Genomic DNA, 17,216 nt, shown 5'->3' on the forward strand with positions numbered 1-17,216 from the left:
TAACTTGTTCAGTAGCTTAGAGTAATCTAGCTGATGTGACTCTCATTTCCAAAATGCCCCAGTAGCAAACACCACATTTAACAACTGCTGACTTTTTTTTCACCTGTCACCCGGGTTACCGATGGTCATCACTCCCAGTGACCCTTTTTTTTTTTTTACCTTTTTGCTTCTTTGTATTTTATTAGATAGAACAGAGAAGAATTGAGAAGGGGAGGGAGAAGGGAAGATAGATACCCGCAGACCTGCTTCACCACTTGTGAGCACCCCCCTTGCAGGTGGGGAGCAGGGTCTCAAACCCAGATCTTTGTGCTGGTCTTTGAGCTTAGTACAGTGTGCATGCTTAAGTGGGTGTGCCACCACCCAGCCCATTTTGCTTCCATCTTTCTGTGATTCTTCTGCTCTCTCATATAAGGACATTGGTCATGATGATTTAGGGCCCACCTAGATGATACAGAATGATCCCTTTTTGTGACTCCTATTTAATTAGTGGGTTGTCCGGAGAATCGTGACTCATTTTTGCAATAGAAACAGAAAAAAATTACATCATGGCTTTCCCGACAAGCCAATATACCTATAAAGATTCCATGTGAAGGTTCTGAGGATTCTGAAAAAATTGACTTATTGGGAGGGGGCTGCATCACTCACCGCACTGTGAGTCTGAGAACAGAAAGGAATGATAAATTATATTTGGAACAAGACTAGCAAAAGAAAATTCAAAAATGATTTATGTTGGTTCCGGGATGTCACCTCAAGGATATTTTGCCTTTATGAAGAATTAAGCCTCTGCAGTTTCCATATGGTTGTGAAGAAAATAACTACAAAGCTAGTGAACTGGAAGCTTAGGGTTTGATTTTCCACTTTGTGACAGGCAAAAATTACAAAAGATTGCAAAGTATTTTGCGTCGACATGCTGCCCATGCTTTGCTGAGAATCCACTTAGGCAATTTCCATGCACAGTGTTCAGCCAATTAACCCTCTCTTATCAGCTCCAGGCATTTACAGCAGGGAGGCAACACACAATTAAAGCTCTGTCGTTTAGTCAGCTCCATATGTGTCCCAACTCTCAGCTGTAGTCTGTTCCCACAGTTTCTTTCATAGCTGAGGCCTTTTCCTGTGGTTTACCAGTCTGTAAAGTGTGTGTGTGTGTGTGTGTGTGTGTTTATAGGCCTATTGGTGAAATGGAAACGAGGGAGAAATTATGGAACTAAGTAAGCAAAAAGAATCATAACAAAAGCAGTTCACAACCCTCAGCAGTGCCGCATTCAGATCTGTTGAGTTTGATCATTCCTTTGAATAGTCTGTACAACAGATGAGTATGGACTAATCTTCCCCTCCAGACAACTACATAGATGCCAATGAGAGTTCTGAATGACTTTTCCAAAAACCCTACAGTTGACAAGTGGTATACCAAAATAAGTCAGATGTTTGGACAAACTCTCCATAGCAGCCTCTCATAGGTTTCCAAAATATTTTAAGCATCATTTAAATAAGCCCAAAGCTTCCAAGAGAAACTGACTTAAAAATAACACTGATGTGGTTTCAGTTTGCTGTAAACAAGTTTTACTATGTATTCGATGCCAGGAAATGAACCCAGAACTTTGCACATGTGTGATGCCTCTGCGGCCACTGAGTTGCCTCTCTCCTGTTCCCTATTTTTTATTCTTTAATTGTAAAGGAAAATACCACTCTATCCTCCACACAGTTCCCATGCTGGGCTCTGGCCATGTGGTCATGTACAGTGGGAGGAGGCAGCGTGGGCATTCCTGCATCAGCCCATGAGTCATAGTTGAATTTCTCTCCTTCCTCTGGGTGCTTCCTTGTACTTGTTCTTCCCAGGGCAAATGGAAGAAGCACAGAGAACGAGGCACATTATGGCTTTTTATTAGACTCAAACTCATTGGATGAAGCAAGTTAACAGTGGTGAAATGGGAAAATTCAGCTCTCCCCCAAAGAAAGTGATTGCCACATCATGTGGCAAAGGGAGAATCCACACTGTTTTAAAAGCCTTCTGTTCTGCAAGAAGTTTTTCTCCCTTTTATTTTTTTAAAAGGTGATTTAACAGATTATTACAAAAAGTAAACCTGTATAATTATGTTGCAGGCAGGAGGTGAAAAAAAAAAAAAAGCCCCAGTGTGAATAGTAAGCTTGTCCACACCTGGTACATAAATTTCAAATCTGTTCTTTGTTTACACAGGAGTTGAAATTGATTGGACTGGAAATCCCACACTTTGCTGCCGACCTCCCACTGAATCGATGTAAAAACCGTTACACAAACATCCTACCATGTAAGCCTGCCAGAAGTTCCTGCCCTGCTCAAGTCTTCAAAAGGTGGAAGGACAGTTACTGCAGACAGATGAGAGTCCCCAGTCTCAAGCCAGAGCCAGCGCGGTCTGTCTGGATTCCCAAGGCCATCTCTGTGCTGCATCGATTACATTCAGTTTTTGTGTCACTGGAGCCTAATTATGCTTCTCAGTGAATTGTGTGTGAACAGAAAAGACAGACCATTTCCACGTTTGGGGATGAAAAAGTCGTAACAGTGGAAGGAGGCAAATGGAAGGGAAATGTAATGTGATAACATAACTTCTAAAAAAAAAAGGAGGGGTTATTTGGAAGTAGTAATAGATGTAGGTGTGACTTAGAAAGGAAGAGGGGGAGGGATCATAGAAAAATGAGCAGCTAGGGGGCCAGGTGGTGGTGCACCTGGTTGAACGCACATGTTATAATGCACAAGCCTCTAGTCCCCACCTGCAGGAGGGAAGCTTTGTGAGCAGGGAAGCAGTACTGCAGGTGTCTCTCTTCCTCTCTATCTTCCCCCCTTCCCTCTCAATTTCTGCCTGTATCTAATAAAGATAATTAAAAAACAAACAAGAAAGAAAAATAGGCAACTAAATATAGACAATAGCTAGATAATTTGTAGAAAAAATAGTCAAACCATATTTGCAACCTTGGGAGAGCTGCATTTTCCAATGGACGAAAAGGGGACACAAGACTCCGGTGGTGGGAATCGTGTGGAATTATACCTATTATTTCATAATTTTGTGAATCAAAATTAAGTCACTAATAAACAAATGCCTCCTTATTAGACCTGGGAAGTTCCATTTTTGCTTAGCATTTTGTAGTAAATGCAACATTCAAGACAGAGATAATATGAAGTACTCAGGATAAAGTAAATCTCAATATGGACTTAGCTTACATTTGATTATACTCTGTGATGTGGGGATGCTGGTGAAAAAAAATTAAAAAGATAGATAGTAGCTAGACAAGTTCTAAAAAAAGAAAACCTCACTCCTGGTAAGGGTTCTTGATAAATTACATAGGAGTATTATTTTGATTCTGTCTGTATGCATATCTGAATTTATTTTTCTCACTTAATGTCCATTTACAAAATGCTCGCATGCTTCACCCTTTTCTCCTAGAGTCTCACAATGTGGTGAATCCTCTGTGGTCTCAGTGATAGGGCACTCATGGGCTCAGGCTGTATTCTTAGTCTCCCAGAGAGTTTGGTGCCTCTACATGACCTGAAAAACCCACCTTAAAACCTGGAGTCAGTTTTCCAAGAGTGGAGAAAATAATGGCTGGGAAGGTTGCATTTATCTGACAAGAACTGAGATTGTGATATGCCTAAAAATATACCTCCTGACAAACTAGGCTTGGCATGGTTCTAGAGAGGGTCAGGACAATGCTGCTTTCACTCTGGTTTTTAAGGTTTTTTTTTTTTTAATATTCTTTGCAGATGACTTTAGCCGTGTAAGACTAATTTCCATGAATGAAGAAGAAGGTGCAGACTATATCAATGCCAACTATATTCCTGTAAGTTTTTTTTTTATGTAAGAAAAAAGAAGGGTTGAGTCATGGCATACCTGGTTAAGTGCATATTAGAATATACAAGGACCCTAGTTTAAGCCCTAGCTTCATGAGTGGTGAAGTATGACTGCAGGTACCTGTCTCTGTCTTTCTCTTTCTCTCTCTCTCTCTCGCCTTCCTTCTCAATTTCTGCCTCTATCCATTTATTTACTCAGTATAAATTTCTGATTGAAGCAGCACTGAACTTTTTACTCAGCACTGAACTTTTTACTTTTTATCCATTTATTTACTCAGTATAAATTTCTGATTGAAGCAGCACTGCGCATGCTTCAGATGTGTTCTGAATCAGCACCTGTTTATGACACATGATAAAATCAGGCATCTGGATTACTTATAAGCTTTCTGCTCTGCAGTAATTTCTTCTCCTTATTTAACAGCTTTATTAAAAGAGTCCAGGGAGTCAGGCAGTAGTGCAGTGGGTTAAGCGCATGTGGTGCCTAGTGCAAGGACTGGAGTAAGGATCCTTGTTCGAGCCCTGGCTCCCCACCTGCAGGGGAGTCGCTTCACAAGCGGTGAAGCAGGTCTGCAGGTGTCTGTCTTTCTCTCCACTCTTTGACTTCCCCTTCTCTCTCCATTTCTCTCTGTCCTATCCAACAACAACAACAATAACTACTACAACAATGAAAACCAACAAGGGCAATGAAAGGGAAAATAAATAAATAAATATAAAAAAAAGCTTTAAAAAAAAAGAAAAAGAATCCAGGGGTATAATTTCACATGGTTGCTTTACCCTTGACCAAAGCTGTGTGTCCCATCATGGTCCCCATAACCATTGTTACCATAGTTCTCACATATTCCAAGAGACAGTTTGATTAACTCATTTATTTTTTTAATTGCCTCCAGGGTTATCAGTAGTGCTCAGTGCCGGCACTCTGAATCCACTGCTCCCCACTACAGGTGGGGAGCCCCAGGGGCTTGCATCGGGATCCTTGCATGGGTCCTTGCATTTAGTATTTTGTGCATTTAATTGGGTATGCCGCTGCCTGGCCCTTAATTTATTTTTTGTAACTTCATTTTCATAGTCATCCATATTCCACATGTGAATGAAACTGTTAGGCAGTTTTTCTTCACCTCTGCTTATTTCACATAGCACAACCACCCCAGTTCCCTTCATCTTGTTCCAGACTATACAGTCTTCTCTGTTTTCGATTGCAGAGTAGTGTTCCATTGCTTACATATCCCAAAATTTATTTATCCAGTGGTCTATTGTTGGGCATTTAGGCAGCTTCCATATTTTGACAATTGTAAATAGAGTAGCTATGAACACAACAGGACACATATCCTTGTCCTTTGGATATATGACTAGGAGTGGTATTACTGGATAATCAGGCATTTCCATTTTCATCTGTTTGAGGACTCTCCATACTGTTTGCCATGGTGGCTGTCCCAGTTGGCACTCCCATCTGCAGTGTGTTAGAGTTTGTCTCCACATCCTCACTGACACGAGACATTTAAACTCATACGCAGTCAGAGGAGGATGGGTGGGGGCTACAGGCAGTGTCCAAGAGTTGAAAGAGCCATTCTCTGTTCAGCAGACCAGTTCTAAACAAGTTTCCATCTTCTCATTTCAGAATAAAAATAGGTGAGGGGGAAGCCCCAGAGTTATGAATTCTGAAATTTGTAAAGAAAAAAAAAACTAGAGAAAACTTTGCCCTCTTTTTGGATTTCTTTTATAGGTAAAAATAATACCGGGTCAACAGTTTTAAAAAACTAGTGAAAGTAGACAATTACACTAAATTGTACATTTAGTACCTATATACTAGAGATTGTTTATGTTTAAATTTCATAATCTCCAAACTCTGCCTTGAACACTTGTAATTTTAATGTACTTGGGAGTCAGGCGGTAGCGCAGCGGGTTAAGCACATGTGGCGTAAAGCCAAGGACTGGTTAGGATCCCAGTTCAAGCCCCCAGCTCCCCACCTGCAGGAGAGTCATTTCACAGGTGGTGAAGCAGGTCTGCAAGTGTCTCTGTCTCTCTTCCTCCCTATCTCCCCCTTCTCTCTCAATTTCTCTCTGTCTCTATCCAATAACAAATAAATAAATAAATAATTTTTTAAAATTTATCCCCTTTTGTTGCCCTTGTTTTTTTGTTTTATTGTTGTAGTTATTATTGTTGTTGTTGTTGGATAGGACAGAGAGAAATGGAGAGAGGAGGGGAAGACAGAGAGGAGGACAGAAAGATAGACACCTGCAGACCTGCTTCACCGCCTGTGAAGTGACTCCCCTGCAGGTGGGGAGCCGGGCTTCGAACCGGGATCCTTATGCCGGTCCTTGTGCTTTGCGCCACCTGCGCTTAACCCGCTGCGCTACAGCCCGACTCCCGTAAATAAATAATTTAAGAAAATATTTTTTAAAAATGTAATGTACTTATAGATTGGACTTTCAGTGGCAAACTTCTTGTGTCATAAACAGATGCTGATTTATAACACACACCTGAAGCATACACATTGTTACAGTGCAGTGTTACTCTAATCAAACATTTATAAAGTGCAAAAATAGAGTTTGATTTCATTAAAAAAAGGATAGGGGACCAGGAGGTAGGGCAGCGGGTTAAGCGCACATAGACTGGTATAAGGATCCCAGCTCGAGCCCCAGCTCCCCACCTGCAGGAGGGTCGCTTCACAAGTAGTGAAGCAGGTCTGTGGGTATGTGTCTTTCTCTCTCACTCTGTCTTCCTGTCCTCTCTCGGATTTCTCTCTGTCCTATCCAACAACAATGACAGCAGTAAAAACAGTAACAATAATAACAACAAAGGCAACAAGGGCAACAAAATGGGGAAGATGGGGGATCAAGCGGTAGTGCAGTGGGTTCAGTGCACATGGCGCAAAGCGCAAGGACCAGCACAGGGATCCCGGTTCAAGCCCCAGCTCCCCAACTGCAGGGGAGTTGCTTCACAGGCGGTGAAGCAGGTCTGCAGGTGTCTATCTTTCTCTCCTCCTCTGTCTTCCCCTCCTCTCTCCATTTCTCTCTGTCCTATCCAACAACAATAACAACGATGACGATGACAAACAACAAGGGCATCCAAGGGGAAAAAATAGCCTCCAGGAGGAGTGGATTCGTAGTGCAGGCACAAGAGCCTGAGCAATAACCCTGAAGGAAACATAAAAAAGAGTAGGTGTAATATTATGAACTTCTAAAAATCAGTACTTGGAATCACCCCTCCAGCTTTCTCTTCTGTAGTAGATGTCTGGTTGTCCTGACAGTGGCCACATAGGTGACAACCCTGCCACTTTCCTTTCAGGGTTACAATTCCCCCCAGGAGTATATTGCCACACAGGGGCCACTGCCTGAAACCAGAAACGACTTTTGGAAGATGGTGCTCCAGCAGAAGTCTCAGATGATCATCATGCTCACTCAATGCAATGAGAAAAGGCGGGTGAGTGCCTGCCCAGCCTGCCCCAAGGATTCTAATTAGTATTTCTGCTCCCAGATTACAAAGCACCTTGCTGGCTTCCTGTTCCTCCTCACTCAAGCCCCATCCATTCCCCTGAGGCAGAATGCTCTGTTTCCCCTAAGTCAGCACAGACTTCATTTCTTCCCTGCCTTGTTTGCCTGAAAAGGTGGTACTATCTTCCTTCAGGTGAAATGTGACCACTACTGGCCTTTCACAGAAGAGCCCGTTGCCTACGGAGACATCACAGTAGAGATGGTCTCTGAGGAGGAACAGGATGACTGGGCCCACAGACACTTTCGGATCAACTACGTAAGTCACCAGAGACTAAGCCACCATCTTGTAAAACCAGGGGACACTTCTGGCTTTGCAGCACAGCTTCCTGCAAGAGAGAAATCCCACTCTGGGTGTACTTGTTCCCTCTTGCTGGGGCAGAGCATGGGAGCAGTGGCTGGTCAGGAGAGCTGGGGGGATTGAATAAAAACTCTGTGCCAGTCCAGCTCTGATTCGCCCTGGGTAGCAGACACATCACTGCCACCAGCTACGACAGGGGGGAAGAGTGTTCGCGCACTAAGCCTTAGCAATGTGATAGGATGCACAAGACCTGCTTACATTGCAAACTCTTTAACCCCAGTTAGGATGTAGTAGGTTGGGCTTGACTTTTCCTTGTTTTTTCCTCCCCTTATTTTGTATGCTTGGCTTTTATAATTTCAGATTCTTTTTTTTAAATTTTCCCTTTTTGTTGCCCTTGTTATCATTGTCGTCGTCGTCGTCGTTATTGTTACTGCTGTTGTCATTGTTGGATAGGACAGAGAGAAGGGGAAGACAGAGAGGAGGAGAGAAAGACAGACACCTGCAGACCTGCTTCACCGCTTGTGAAGTGACCCCCCTGCAGGTAGGGAGCCGGGGGCTCGAACCAGGATCCTTGTGCCGGTCCTTGCACTTTGCATCATGTGCATTTAACCTGTTGTGCTACTGCCTGACCCCCCCCATCAACAGCCATTTCTAGCAATGGAGGGTAGGGGGGAAACCACAGTCTGGAGACAGACTGACCACTGTGAGTTCAGAATGGATTTTAGTTTGAAATGGTTGCTGTTATTGGGGGGTGGGTGGGGGTGGAGGTGGTCATCAAAGAGAGACCAGAGAAGTAGTTCAGCTTGTAGGATGTGTGGTTGGCCATGGGTGAGAGTCAAGTTTGGGCCCCTGCACCACATAGGAGGTTCTGTGGCACTTGAGGAAGCTCTGGTGCTGTGGTTTCTCTCTTTCCCTGTCAGTCTCTCTCTCAATGAAAACACAACCAATTATACATGAATGAGGTCCCAACTTCCCTCTCCCCAAAAGATAAATAAAAGCAAAATGAAATACTAAATAAAATTCTAATTTCAGTGCCCCAAAATAGCATCTTACTGCCACTCAGCCTCAAATTTGTCGATGTCTTGTCCCACTGGTATGCAAGAACAAGACTGAGGAGCTGGAGCAGAAGTAGGAGGACCCAGGATCATCCTGGAAACTGAAAAGGCTTCCTGTAGCCCTTTAAGGGAGATATCTGCTGATTCTTAGTATAAATGATGAGAACAAGGACTGCTCTTTATCAGAAGACAAATACTCATATACTAGCCACTTGTGTTTATAAAGGAGAAGTCGCTCTGCTTCCTTAACCACTGATAGATAACCATGGCTTCTGCTACAATGAGAACCAAGGCAACTTCCAGTTTGATTATTCAGACTGTGCTTCCTGCTGTTTTTGTGACGTGACTATCTCCTGGTTTCTAAACACATTCTGATTCAAACAGTTTCACCTCAGATGTCACCTCCTCTGTCAAGCCAGTCTTTTCTGGTCTCACTCCCTTTCCTCTCTGCTCTAGTGTTTTAGCATTAACACACCACAGATGGTCAGTATTCTTTCCATCTCTTTCTCTCCCACTGAACATGACTTTCACAAGCTAGTATCCTTTTTGTAGTAGTTGTTCTAATCACAATCCATAGCTACGTAGCTTTTATGAAATGAGTAAGTCAGAGGATGGATGAATGAATGATTTCAAAAATGATAAAGTCCTTGAAAAGCATCTCAGGCTTGTCATAAGAAAAATATCAGAATTCCACTGAATTCCTCTTTCATGTCTATTTCAACTAGAAAGTCAGTGAAAACTGCTAGATAAAAGAAGTCTGCTAATTTTGCTTCCAGGAGAAAACATTGTAGAACACAGAAGGGGTCTGTTTTCTGACAGTCCCACAATTTCTTACCCTGGGTCTTCAACTGATGGCTTACCTTTCCAGGACAGCTATGTGAAGGACTTGAAATATAGAAGTAAAAGGTGAACAATGTTTTCTGGGAATGTGTTTACACAGGACTTGTTAAACATCAGGTGCCAGAATGCCCTCTTTTGGCTATAAACACAGACTTTACAGTTTTAGCTCCTGCAAATATCAAATTGCCAAAGATCATCTGTACTAATAATGCAGTCTTTCACTCCCCTTCCAAAATTGGAAGTGTTTTTATTTGCTTTTTCTTTTGACTTACACTCTTCTTTATTCTCATATTGACATGGGGAAACTTTCAGACCACAGCCTGATAAAAGTCTATTAATGAGAATATCAGAGTAAAGAAATCTTAGAGCTAAGTCAGAAATAGGCAACAAGTAGAAGTTTTTCTCATTTAACAAGGAAGAAATGATCCTCACTCTCTAGTATGGGAAACTTGGTGTGAACTGAGTAAAAACTGGAGACTTTCAAAACCAGCAAAAATGTGTCGTTCCTGTGCCTTGCTGCTCAGCCGACAGGGTGGGAACTAGCGTCTGCATTCATCAGCACTATGGGAATATGAACATTTTCCTGCACTTTTCTGGGTAACCACACTTACCTGGCATGTTTGGATTCTTGAGTCCTTAGTTCATTCTGCACAGTGGTTTGTGCCTGGGCTGCTCCCTTTCCTCTTTTCCTGAAGCAGAATGAAGGTGGCCTGTATATATATATATATATTAATATTTAATTACCAGAGCACTGCTCGGCTCTGGCTTAACAGTGGTGCTGTGGACCAAACCAGGGGCCTTATTGTCTCCCCAGCATGGGTGGCCTGCAATTTTTCAGACTGCATATTCCCTTCCCTGTGTTTAAGGGCTGTGAACTCAGAAAAGGAGGTGCTGCTTAGAGCTTGGGGTGTGTGTGTGGGGGTTGCTGTGGGCTACTGGATGTTTTGACTTTCCCATATTTACACAGGCTTTTGTATACATACATTTTATTTATACTTTTATTTATACACATTTTACTCTAAGACCACTGCCCCTTTGAACTTTGCTTCTGAAGTAGTATTTCGTCTACTGTGTAAACTCTAGACTCTTGTCTGGTTTAATGAATGGGGAATGAATCAGACCTTTGTAAGAGCTGGGTTTGTAATATTTCTGGCAAGAGCAAAAATAAGTCACTATGTTTATAAATTAGTTTGGACTAAAAAGAATTTTGAGAGACCCACAACCTGATTAAAACTCAGTTCAGGGAGGGCGGCAGTCTACTTGATAACCATACTCATGTGAATTAGATTATGAAACAGATTACCTTCCTAGGATTTCCAGAAAAAGAAAGAAAAAAAAAAACACATAAATATGCAGAGCTGGGTGGGAGTGAGTGGTTTTCCTTTTACATAGGAGAAAACTGAGGTTCAGAGTGTTGGTTTGGGGTTAGTACCAGAACCCAAAATAGGGGATACCTTAAGCGTGATTATCTGAAAGTGTTGTCTCTGGTTAGCTCTGCTGGATAACAAGAGAAGCAGGAGGGACCAGATGGGAAGAAGTCACCCCCCAGCTCCCCAGCTGCAGGTCCAGCTGAAGTTTGCTCCAGTCCAGTCCCCTGCAGAGTGCTGGGATATGAGTAGCCCAGAGAGCCAAGGCTCCCTGCATCCTGGTGCTTGTACCTCTACCGTGCACAGTCCCGAGCAGGGACCTCAACTCCTAGGAAGGGCAGCACTCAGAAGGAGGACGTATCTCTAGCCTGCTAACAGCTGGGCAAGGAGTATGTACAAGGGAGACACAGCAGCACCTTCCAGTGTGTTTAAGACAGTGACTGAAGGTGATGCAACCTGGCATCCAGGATGTAATGTCAAGTCTGCTTAAGCTTTCATCTCCACACAGGCATGGCTGAGCCTGCTTATTTCCTGCTTAGAAGCTGTCTAACTAGAACAGTTTTCAGGGGTCTGCTTTGTGCCTGATAAGGTGCTCAGAACTGGGAAGGGACAAACACACACACACAGATTTTTACCTTCTCATGCCCCTGGCTTGTGGAGGCTTGACCCATCCTGACTGATGCTTATGTGGGGTTTTCTCCTAAAGGCAGACGAGATGCAGGACGTGATGCATTTTAACTACATGGCGTGGCCTGACCATGGTGTGCCCTCAGCAAACGCTGCAGAAAGCATCCTGCAGTTTGTCCATGTGGTCCGACAGCAAGCCTGCAAGAGCAAAGGCCCCATGATTGTGCACTGCAGGTAAGGACTAGGCCGTCAAGCACCATATGAGCTGTCTTTTTATGAGTCCACTATACAAACCCCCAGTAGATTGAATGAACTGTGATTCAAAAGGGAAAGGTGTGCTTGTTATGCTGGATAGATGATTTAATGACTTTCCTACCTTATATCCTCTTGCCTTTGAGGTCAGTGAAAATATGACCACTTCTAAGAGAAAAATCCCAAAGAGGTAGGAGAATTCATATACGTCCCAGGCAAGCAGAAGAGAGGGAGCAGATAGGATTCCAGTGTAGGCTCTCACCCACTTATGAAGTTCATGCTTTTCAGCTCTGTGTGACTTTCAAGTTTTGTCATTGATAATGTTGCCAAATATAAGACCAAATCAGATCTAGCGAATCACAGCCCACAAGGATCTAAGTAAAGTAAAAATGACACCAACAAAGAACTGCCACCCACTTTCAGAAGGTCGAGAGATGCCTGCGGAGAACAAGGTATACCTGCTCTTAAAAAAAAAAAAAAAATCTCTTTGAAGAAAAGTACTGCTCAGTGGTATTTCCTATGATTTTTTTCAGTCCCCATTTTATTTTCAGCAGCATCTGAGTAACATGCTGCCTGACCCTCCTTTTGCAGTGCTGGCGTCGGCCGGACGGGAACATTCATCGCCCTGGACAGGCTCTTGCAGCATATCCGGGACCATGAGTTTGTGGATATCTTAGGTCTGGTGTCAGAAATGCGGTCTTACCGGATGTCTATGGTACAGACAGAGGTAGGAGCCCACAACATTCGCTCTTGTGATCAAAACTGTCTTGGCATTTTGCATTTTTCGTATTTGCTTATTACTGTGTGTGTGTCCAAACTGCTTCAAGGTGCACAGAGGATACTATAGTAGAGGGTGACTAGGATTCATTCGGTACACTGCACTTGCACCTGGCTGCAGCTCATGTGCCCTTTGATCTTTAACAGAATCAAACCACTTGGGACAAACTGAATTCAGTGACAGGAACAGTCAGTCTGGAAACAAGCCAGCAAGTGGAGGCTGGGAACGGATGTGTTTTAATTTGTACTTGGAAAACTAGCTCTGATTCACTTAAGTGTGTCATTAGTTTGTTCTCCTTGTGACTCTTCTGCCCAAGTTCATTTGTGATGGTGATCATAAATGGGGTTTTGTCCTTTTGGACCCCTTTGTGACCTTAAGGATTTCCAGCCCCCAGTCAACAAGTGCTGTCCGTCCGTCGATGTTGATTTCCTTTGTAACGGCAAAGAGTCCATCCTCAGAAAGGCTCAACAGGGTTATGTTTTCCCTTCTTGCTCCTCTCTTCAAGCCTTGAACTTCAGCTGAAGGTGTGGCAGCTGCCAGAACATCACCCCCTCGGAGCAGCATGGGTGGACAGTGTGGGCCCCAAGCCTGCTGGACACTATAGCTTGTTCATAATCCTCGTCACCATGCCACATTTGAGACGCCTCAGACTCTGGTTTACAGTAATCCTGTCCTCCAGGAGTGTGCGTGGGCGGAATGCTTGTGGAGCAGAACACAAGCTGGCCTGACCTTTCACTAAATCTTCAAGATTCAAAACAAAACAAAACAAAAAAAACAGCTTTGATCAGGCACCACTAGATGTCAGTATATTCCGAGAGCCTGCAGGAATGGCCTCCTGCTAGCAATGGTCTGTGGTCTCCTCTGGCTTTCCCCATCCCCTGCTGAACAAGGCTTGGCACAGTGTGCAAATTCTGATTATACCACTTTGGATAGTGTCTCTCTGTCTCTCACCCTCTGTCTAAAGGAGACAGTAACCCATTCATGTTTAGATGATGAGAAAACAAGTCATGTATTCTTTCCTTCCTGGCACCCTCTGATTTATTGCCATGGGCACATGAGCAGTACCTTGCTATCCTAAGTTTAAAATGTCTGTTTCCCAAAGAAGCCCACTCACTACCTTGCGGTTCAGCTGTGCATTTAGCCACATGTGTAACGTGTTAACATGTAACATGTTTATGAACTGGTCCATATTTTTTGGCTTCCAGGTCCATTAATTGAATCCTAGTGTGTGATAACAATGTCGCCGTAGTGCATATTCCCAAGCTTCAAGGACCACTCCTTTACTCTATTTGATGAATTGTCTGTCCCACTGACTTGCTTTATACATTCTATAGCTTTTTAGACTTTGATTACAGCATGTCTGCTTTCTGCTTTGGACTTTCAGTCAGTCCCTTTTTAAAAACTCCCTTCTTGGGGGGGGGGGGGCAGGGCGGTAGTGCAGCATGGTGCAAAGCTCAGGGACTGGTGTAAGGATCCACACCTAAGGGGGACTTCACAAGTAGTGAAGCAGATGTGCAGCTGTCCTTCCCACCCCACCTCCCCCTCCTCTCAGTTTCTCTCTATCCTACTCAAAAACAGCAACAATGACAATAACAAAAATACTGCAACAAGGGCAACAAAAATGGGGGAAAATGGTCACCAGGAACGGTGGATTGATAGTGCAGGCACTGAGTCCCAGTGATAACCCTGGAGGGAAAAAAAAGACTCCCTTCTCATGACAAAACCTTCCCCCTTTCATGCTTGATTCATCATACAAAACCAGAGCAGCAGCTACACTGATCTCTTCTGCAAAGCTCAGAGCATTTTGTTTTCTAGGTTTCCTTGCCTGTTTTTTGTGGTTGTTTGGCTTCTTGGCTTATGGGAGCATTTTAGGTTAAGTACATCATTCCTTTCTTCAACTCTCAGGGGAAAGTTCGGAGTCAGCTAAGAGGCCAAAGTCCCCAGAGGGGACTTCTTTCCCCAACAACCCCAGCTTCAGTCTTGAGTTCCCTCCAGATTTTGCAGTGGATCTTCTGTAGTTTGTTATTTATGTCTCTTCTGATAGTTCTGTTTGGAACATCTTGTCCACTTAACTCTGTTTTTCATCATTCCTATGTTCTCCATGGTCCTACCTAGTACTGTGAATTTTGGGTTTTCTTGACCTCTCCCTTGACTCAGTCTGCTCATTAACTGATGGTAATAAAGGCAGAGAGAACAATTTTCTTCAGCTTTATCTTCCCAGAGCACCCTGTCCACATTGCTGTTTTTTTTTTGTTGTTGTTGTTGTTATTGTTCCTATCTTCCTTCCTTTCATTTTTCCCCTCACCAGGTTTATTGCTGGGACTTGGTGCCCGCACTGTGAATCCACCATTCCAGTGGCCATTTTCTCAAGAGAGCAGAAATCTGCTGCTTTATTCTCTCCTGAATTCCCTGTACATTGCAGGCCAGAAGATGGCACAGATAAATCTTCACAGACCACTATATTTGAGGGGCCCAGAAGAGAGGGTTGTCCGTTTTTTGTTGTTGTTTCTATGTTTTACTGGTTAGGACAGAGAAATTGAAAGGAGAGAGAGGGAGAGACAGAGAGATACCTGCAGACCTGCTTCACCATTTGTGAAATATCCCTTATGAAGGTGGGGAAGTGGGGGCTCCAGAACCTGGGTCCTTGTGTAAGGCATCATGTGTACCACTACCCAGCACCCACTCCCTACACTGCTGATTTTAAGAGTTCAGTGACTTTCCCGCTGAGTTCTGGCTCTGTGTGCATAGAAACCACCTGTGTATTGTGTACCAGGTTTCCTGCTGTGGCTGGTTTCTGATTTCCTAGCTGTCTAGGCCTTCTCACCCCACCTACTCTAAAAACAGAATTTAAATGACCCCCTCCCTAGCTGCATGGGCTGTTTGGACACATCCTCTTGGCTTTTCCCAGCTGACCCCACACACACAATAGGGGTCTCCAGAAGCGCAGCGAGGGCCAGAAAGAGGAAGCTGTCTTCAGATCAGACCCTGTGCCACTCCCTTCTCAAGGTGCCTATGTCACATCTGTAACATGTTTCTGAACTGTACTAGCAAATACATCATGTGAGATGATGTCATTTAAAAAAGTGCTTTGAAACTATGTGCACTCTATGTAAGTGGCATTCCTCTCCTGTGGGTTCTGTTTTTATCAAATATTCTGTTTGATTTTCCTCTAAATGTATTTCCCTGGAGATCACTTACTGCTTGGATTTGAGCAGTCAGTCCTGATCACAAGATTGCTCAGGGAAGTGCCTTGAGGTTGTCTTTTCTTAACTTTTCCTGTGCTCTCCAGTTTTCAGTTGACACCAGATATGGCCATTGAATCATTATGGGCTGGCAACCAGGCAGTCTCTGGCCTTATGTATGCCCAGCACTTTAAAATCAATGGAGTGTTGTGAGCAATTGAAAAGGGGAAACCCAATTCCTGATGTGGTCTGTTATCATCAAATAAGGACTATTTTCTCCAAGTCCTAGAGACAGAGGTTAGACTGACATGTCATCAGCCAAAAAGGTTTGCAGTATTAACCTTCCCCTTCCTTATCAACTCAAGGCTCCTTAAAATTCTAAGGCCATCCTGATTCTTTTGTAAAGTACCTGGAAATAGAGGGATAACATTGAGTTGCAGAGGGCCTTACTGTCAGGACACAGATATTCTCAGAACGTGGGCACGTCTCCTTGGCCTTCATTTAAATGTAACATTTTGCATGTGTGTGCATACACACATGCTAAGTTTCATGAATGTTTTCCACTGTATATTTTGCTGTGCTTACTATTCCAAATTGCTTAAACTCCCAGTTTCATTAAGCGCAGATAGTTGATCACTATAGATACCTCAGTGTTTAATCATTGTTTTTGTAAGATGTTAGTCTGATTCTTTTCTGCCCTTTTACTCTGTGTCAGCAATCACATTTACTAGGTTTTTATTAACTGTAATCCCACAGGAACATGTAAAGTGACTGCTTTAACAAATTCTAATGAATTTTTTCTGTTTTTTTATACTTTGCAGATTAAAAACAAAAGTTTTAATTTGCTTTTTTAGTAAGTTGGCCATGGTGGTGGGAGGCAGTACTTCATTATTACAAAAGAAGGCACAGTGCATATCTTCAGGAATAGTTGGTCTGCTGATTAGTATATTTTCTTGTTTATTTGTGTACATTAGTGATTTGGAGGGTTTTACAAAAGAAGATACCACCACTATGTCAATAGCTTGGGTCACTACATAGGAGCACCCCCAGGAGAAGGTTTCATGAGTGGTGGGCCAGTGTTACGGTGTTTGTCATCTTCGATCTGTAGCAAAGGGAGGATGTTGCTAGGAAAAGTGGAGTTGTTCAGGCGCTGAACCCCATTGGAAAAGATCACGATTCATTTTTTCATAGAAGAAATACATCATGGTGCTGGATGGTGGTATACCTGATTGAGTACACATAGTACTAAGCGTAAGGACCCCTGGTTCAAGGCCCTGACACCTCACCTGCAGGGGGAGTCGCTTCACAAGTGGTGAAGCAGGTCTGCATGTGTCTGTCTTTCTCTCTCCCTCTCTCCCCTCTTCTGTTCTGTCCAATAAAATGGAACAAATGGCCACCAGGGTTGGTGGATCTGTAGTGCCAGCACCAAGACCCAGCAATAAACATGATGGTAATGAAAAATAAAAAAAAAGAAAAGAAAAAAATACAATGTGACTTTGACAACC

At 43.3% G+C, this 17,216-nt stretch overlaps 1 protein-coding gene across 2 annotated transcripts in view; it reads left to right on the forward strand.

The window, feature by feature from the left end:
• Positions 1-17,216, forward strand: part of PTPRO (protein tyrosine phosphatase receptor type O) — a 284,837-nt gene that overhangs the window by 262,015 nt on the left and 5,606 nt on the right. For both annotated transcript variants that reach the window (XM_060194429.1, XM_060194430.1), the window contains 6 exons: positions 2,195-2,285; positions 3,734-3,810; positions 7,107-7,241; positions 7,446-7,568; positions 11,579-11,733; positions 12,343-12,478. In XM_060194429.1, coding sequence (XP_060050412.1) covers positions 2,195-2,285; positions 3,734-3,810; positions 7,107-7,241; positions 7,446-7,568; positions 11,579-11,733; positions 12,343-12,478 — 717 coding nt within the window. The remainder of the gene's footprint in view (positions 1-2,194; positions 2,286-3,733; positions 3,811-7,106; positions 7,242-7,445; positions 7,569-11,578; positions 11,734-12,342; positions 12,479-17,216) is intronic.

The sequence above is a fragment of the Erinaceus europaeus genome, chromosome 7 (assembly GCF_950295315.1).
Source record: "Erinaceus europaeus chromosome 7, mEriEur2.1, whole genome shotgun sequence".
In the NCBI taxonomy this organism is placed as follows: Eukaryota; Metazoa; Chordata; class Mammalia; order Eulipotyphla; family Erinaceidae; genus Erinaceus; species Erinaceus europaeus.